Source organism: Elephantulus edwardii, unplaced genomic scaffold, assembly GCF_000299155.1.
Source record: "Elephantulus edwardii isolate Elephantulus edwardi_28Jun2011 unplaced genomic scaffold, EleEdw1.0 scaffold00087, whole genome shotgun sequence".
NCBI classification, from domain to species: domain Eukaryota; kingdom Metazoa; phylum Chordata; class Mammalia; order Macroscelidea; family Macroscelididae; genus Elephantulus; species Elephantulus edwardii.
The window spans coordinates 370263-375873 of record NW_006399837.1 but is presented as its reverse complement, the minus strand read 5'-3'; the positions used below and the strand labels follow the sequence as shown (position 1 = coordinate 375873).

The 5611-nt window shown below is 52.6% G+C and overlaps 2 protein-coding genes across 2 annotated transcripts in view; one reads left to right on the top strand and one right to left on the bottom strand.

Moving 5' to 3' along the window:
- The window catches only part of ANKZF1 (ankyrin repeat and zinc finger domain containing 1), a 12111-nt gene extending 10843 nt beyond the window's left edge, over window positions 1-1268 (bottom strand). Inside the window, exon 1 of the mRNA XM_006890246.1 lies at window positions 1122-1268. Coding sequence (XP_006890308.1) covers window positions 1122-1268 — 147 coding nt within the window. The remainder of the gene's footprint in view (window positions 1-1121) is intronic.
- Window positions 1269-1921: 653 nt separating this feature from the next.
- ATG9A (autophagy related 9A) overlaps window positions 1922-5611 on the top strand; it is an 18282-nt gene continuing 14592 nt past the window's right edge. The window contains exons 1-4 of the mRNA XM_006890243.1: window positions 1922-1960; window positions 3376-3507; window positions 3624-3667; window positions 4498-4562. Coding sequence (XP_006890305.1) covers window positions 3405-3507; window positions 3624-3667; window positions 4498-4562 — 212 coding nt within the window. The 5' untranslated portion in view covers window positions 1922-1960; window positions 3376-3404. The remainder of the gene's footprint in view (window positions 1961-3375; window positions 3508-3623; window positions 3668-4497; window positions 4563-5611) is intronic.

Sequence of the window (5611 nt, the reverse complement as noted above, 5' to 3'; positions counted from 1 at the left end):
AGATATAAAGGGGGGAAGGGAGGACGCTTTATCACCTTACTGGTGGTCTTGGGTTACAGCTGCTTGCCTTCTTGGTCCTGAGGGCCGCGACGGTTCGCCCCGAGCCGGGGGCCAAGCGCAGCCCGCCCCGGGCAGAAGGCCACGACGGCTCGTCCCGGGCAGAGGGCCGAGGGCAGCCCACCCCGGGCAGAGGGCCGTGATGGCTCGCTCCAGGCAGAGGGCCAAGGGCGGCTCGCCCCAGGCAGAGGGCCGCGATGGCTCACCCCGAGCCGGGGTCCGAGGGCAGCCCGCCCCGGGCAGAAGGCCACGACGGCTCGCCCTGGGCAGGGGGCCGCAACGGCTCGCCCGGGCAGAGGGCTGCAACGGGCTGAAGTAGTCTTTTTTTAAAAAAGAAGAAGAAAAAGTGTGTGTGTGTGTGTGTACCGTCAAATTGGATCTGACTGGTACAGGAGACTGCCTCTCCTTCTCCAGCAGAGCATGAAGTAGAGTCTGGGGGGTTCCCCCCCCCAGGTGCCTGTCGGGGCCTGGGTTTCAGCTGTCCACACCACAGTAGTGGGCAACGAGCTTAAAGCCCCTAATGGCTCTGGGCGCTGACTCTCACCAGTGGCTATGGATGAAGTCACAGGCGATTTTCAGCCAGCGCCAGCACCCTTCCCAATTTTGAACCATGCAGTGTTACCCTGCTCTGTTCTGACAACCGCCTCTTGGTCCAAGTATAGGTTTCGCATTAGCACGATTAAATGTTCTGGGATTCCCATTCTACTTTTTAAAAAAGAAGTGTTGGTATGTATGAGAGGAAACTTAAGCAAAGGCAAGAGACTTGTTAAGAGCGAGCCCTAGTGTACCAGCGGTTAAGTGCTCAGATGCTAACCAAGAAACTTGTTTAGACAATTTAGTGGCCTGTGCTGAAACTGTCCTGAAATAAAGTGAAGAGGTAAACTTTATCAAGCAGGAAGAACAGTTTTACCAACAAAGATAAGCTCCCTGGAGAAGAAGTACATCATACATTGTCACTGTTGGGTGCCATCAAGACGAAACCGACTCATAGCTGACTCATGGCCGGTTTTCAGAAGCACCCTGCCAGATTCCTCACGGGTCCACCCCGAATCCTTCCCGGATACCTGGTCAGAAGCATGCAGGGTCTGGGCCAGGGCCTCTCTGGGAGCATCGTTCACCAAGCTCAGGCCCCGAAGAACTACAGCATCGGCGTTGAGGTCATAAAGGGAGAACGACGCTGGAGCCAGGGCTGCAGATGGAGTGGGCGACATGACTGAGCAGAAGTTACCTAGAAATAATTCCAGTTAGGTGAAAGGCACAGCACTGCCCGAGGCGAGATCCTACTGCCACGTCCCCTGACTGCTGGACTTGGTCTCCTCTACGCTACAAAGTACCCTGGCCTTCAGCCCAGCACTCAGGAGTCATGCGGGATGAATTTGTGCTCCAGGATGCTTTTTCAAACTCCGAGCCTGTGTGTGAAATTGGGGAGAAAGCCGTTGCCAAAGAGTCCAGTGGAGTCGAAAATCATTAACGTTCTCTAATCGACCACTCTTCGTTATCCCAACGACGAGATCCGGCATCTACTCAGAACCGCACAAACTCTCCGCCGCCGGTGCAAAATGCATCAAATATCCTGAATAAGCAGGACCGCCAAGAAAGTCCGATTTCTGTAATACAACAGTACTTTCGCTACGGAGCGGTGAAGGGGACAAACAACGTGGCTCACACTTCGGCCCTGCCCCACGTCAAGCACGGTATTGGGTCTTGGGCTATGCAAGACCCGCCTCCAGCCTTTAGTCCCTCCCTCAGTGCCGGGAATTGGCCATGGCGTCTCCACCCCCTATGCTCATTGGCCAGGCTTTCTGCGGGTGATGGTAACTGGCAGATGACAGGCCTAGGGCTCGGGGTTTGGCCGAGGCGTTCTGGTCGAGCCCCTGGAATCACCCGGGTCAGCGTTCTCGAGGTGAAACGCTGGACTGGTAATTGGAATCCCGGGAACTGGATCGGGGCCGGGCCAGAGGTGCCCCTGGAGCCCAACAGTAGCTCACGGTGGGTAACGGGGAAAGGGGAGAGGCGGGCGGGGCGGGGACGCGCAATCAGAATGTTTTGATAGCGGGAGCGCGCAAGCAGGAGCGCGCCCTGGCGTCGGGGTCGCGCGGGAGGTTGTCCGCTGTTGGGAGCTGAGCCCCTTGGTCTGGGGCTCAGCGGTCCTGGGGCCGGGTCGCGGCGGCTGGATGTTGGAAGGCACCCCGGACCATCGGGGATGCCGGCTGTAGGCCTGGCTGGGTCCCTCTAACATCCTCCGGAGCCCCTGAGCCCAGGCCGAGCTTCCATGGGCCCTGGGTTCACAGAGACCTGGTGGTGAGTAGGGGTCTCCCCGAGGGCTTGATCGCTTCTCTAGACCCCGGGTTCTCACCACCCCAGAGAATCGCACTGGGGCCAGGCAGTGTCAAGGCAGGGGCTCCACCAACTGGATGAGTGCCACTGAGATCGTATCTGGTCCCAAAGAACCCACACATGTACATAGGATCTGCGTGGCAGTGGTGACCCAGTGAAGGTTTCAAACAAACATCGACCCTGCCTGCTAAGTCTGTGTTGCTAGGGAATCACAGAATGGGAATCAGAAAGAGCCTCTTTAAAATAAAGACTTTCCGTGGATGTGTGTACTAGGGCTTTCTGCTTGCCCGATTTCTGAAGTTGAGGTGGGGCAATGAGGAGACTGGGACCTGGGGCCAGGGCTGACACTCCACCGACCCAGTAAGGTCAACAGATCACTTCTTGGGACCCTAGAATTGGCTGTGCCCCACAGCCTGAAGCTGTGTTCTTAGTCCCAGGCTGGAACAATGCTGCTTCCCCAATGTTGCCTCCCTGATTCGTGTTTGGCCTCCTTTTAAGGGAGTGGGAGGGAGTGGGAGACTTCAGTCTTTTCTCACTCCCTACTCTTGGGGGCCTGACACCTTCTCCTCCAGCAGGGTCCAAGGGCTGAAGTGGAGCTGACACTTCCATGGAGCTGGTAGGGCCACGTGCTTATCTCACAGTTTGTTTACTAACTGCTTCCAAACTGCTGTCTCTTGGGAGATCTGGGTTTTTCCTGGAGGGGAAGGGAGGGACCCTTAACCTCCTTTGGAGAGAAGGTGGAGCCAACCTTTGAAAAGGAACAACAATCTGGCTTCAGGCCAGTAAGGTAGCAAAAGACACTCAGGAGAGGTCTGGGGAAGTCTGGCTAGAGTTAAGACTTCCCAAGCCCTAAACTTGAGTCAGTCACTCTTGTGGGCCAAGGAGGCTGGCAGTGGAGAAACCAAGCCCAAGGATTCCTTCTCTTGGCCTAGCGGGAGTCACACTGCATCTGAACCTGGATCTTGTCTTCATCACTGGCAGGTGGATAAGTTGGACAGGGGGCGGCGGTGATGGCGCATTTTGACACAGAATACCAACGCCTAGAGACCTCCTACAGCGACTCACCTCCAGGGGAGGAGGACTTGTTGGTGCACGTCCCTGAGGGGAGCAAATGTGAGTATTGGCCCTGACAGCCTGATCCTGAGACATGGGCGTGAGGGGCTGGCACTGAGAGGAAGAGGGGTTCATGTACCTTCAGAGCTCTGACATCTCTTCCCTTCTGTCCACAGCGCCTTGGCACCACATCGAAAACCTTGACCTTTTCTTCTCTAGGATATCCTTTTGTGGCGTGGTGGTGTTGGGACTTTAGGACCTTTAGTTCTCCCTCAAGGCCAGGTTCTGATGGGATTTGGGAATGATTTGACACGGGAGCGGAGGAGGGGAATGTGAGGCTGCTATGGAGACTGTTAGTATTGCCCGCAGCTAAGTGCCTTGCACTTGTGTTGTTAATTTACAAAGTAATCTCCCTTTGCCTCTCACCTTTCCTCCTCCTCTTTTCTCTCTCTGAGGTCTTCTCTTTCACAAGGTTGCAACTCAACTCATCTTAGTAATGAATGTCTTTTGACTCATTCAGTGCCAGCTCTGTGTTAAATATTTTATGTGTGTAGTTACAGACCCACTGGGCCAATTGGCAGCATCAGTATGGATGGTGAAGAGATTGAGATAGTTAACAGTTTTAGTTTGCTTGGCTCCACACAGTCAACACTCTTGATAACAGCAGCCAGGAAATCAGGAGACGAATTGCATTGGGCAAGTCAGCTGTCAGGGATCTCTCCTGAGATGCTATGCATTGGGGAGTTGGACAGTGACTAGGGATGATAGAAAGAGAATTGATGCCTTTGAGCTGTGATGCTGAAGAAGAGTGTTGAATATACAAGTGTTGCTGTGGGTCAGAACTGGCTTGGGCTGCACCAAAGGAGAGTTGATCTTGGATCAAGGGTCTTGTTGTTCCCAGTATACCACTCTGCAAGAAGGCTTAGAAGTAACTTGGTCAGGTTCACTCAGCAAGTCAGAGACCCAGGGCTTAAGCTCAGCTGTGTGACCCCAAGTCAGTGCTCTTAACGACTGCCTCTCTTAATGATTGTTTTTCCTTAATGATGACACGTCTATAATCTACACCAGAAGAATGGCTTCACTTGCATGCTCTTCGGAGAGATCTTTGAGCTCATGTAAGTATAAGAAGGGATAGAGGAGGGAGGAAAGAAATATGTCTGTGTCTCCTTTCCTTGTGTTTCCCTCTCGCCCTCACCATCACACTCAGTCCCATGCATTAAACTCTGTGGGCCTTTAGAATTTGGGAACTGGATGTTGCACTAAAATTTAACAACCTCACTTTACAGGCCTTGATCGTTAAGGAACTGGATGTTATACCAAAACTTAAATAAGTTTTCCAAGCATAGCCATTCCATGTTGTTTGGTTTTGTGTGCCATAGAATCACTCATAGCTGACCCTCTGGTGGGTTTTCAGAGGCAGTTAATCATCCAAGAGGAGTTTACCCATCCTCCTCAACCATGTGTCTTCAGGATTATAGTGCAGCTTCTTGCCACTAGGCCACCAGAACTCCCCTTCCATAGAAGAACTCAAATTTTTATACCCCCCCCAAAAAAAAAACTAAAAAAAATTTTTTTTTGATACCCAGTGGGTATGGTCTAGTTAGAAAGTCTATGAGATATCACTTGAGAAAAATGCCTCTGTTTGCCAAGGTTGTATTTTAGGTTTGCAGCTAGGCAGCTCTGTTGGCTTAGTGGTAAGAGGCTGCATCGCCAACCTAATGGTATGTGGTTTAAATCCAGCAGCTGCTCCACCGGAGAAAGATGGGCAGTCTCCTCTCGTGATTTTCTGCCTCTGAAAACTCACTGGAGGTCAGCTGTGAGTTCCGACTCAACTACTCACATCATCTAGCCAGAATTCTAGGAAGAAACCCTGAGCATTTCCAAAGAGGCAGAGGTTGGGAAGCCCTTTTTGAGGTTAGGAAGCTGCTCTTTTTCACTGAGAAAGAGTGTAGATCCTTAAATGGGGAGCTCTGGTGGTGAAGTCTGTAGTTAGTTGCTCTGCTCACCCGAAGGCAGCATCTCTCTGGCTGCGGAAATTCACCAGTGACACTGGGTGAGAAAGATGAGCGTTCTCCTCCCATGGGATTTAAAGCCTTGGAAACCTGCTGGGGGGTCAGCTGAGCTTGAGCTTGATATTTTAAGTTTGAATAATGAGAAGGCGAGC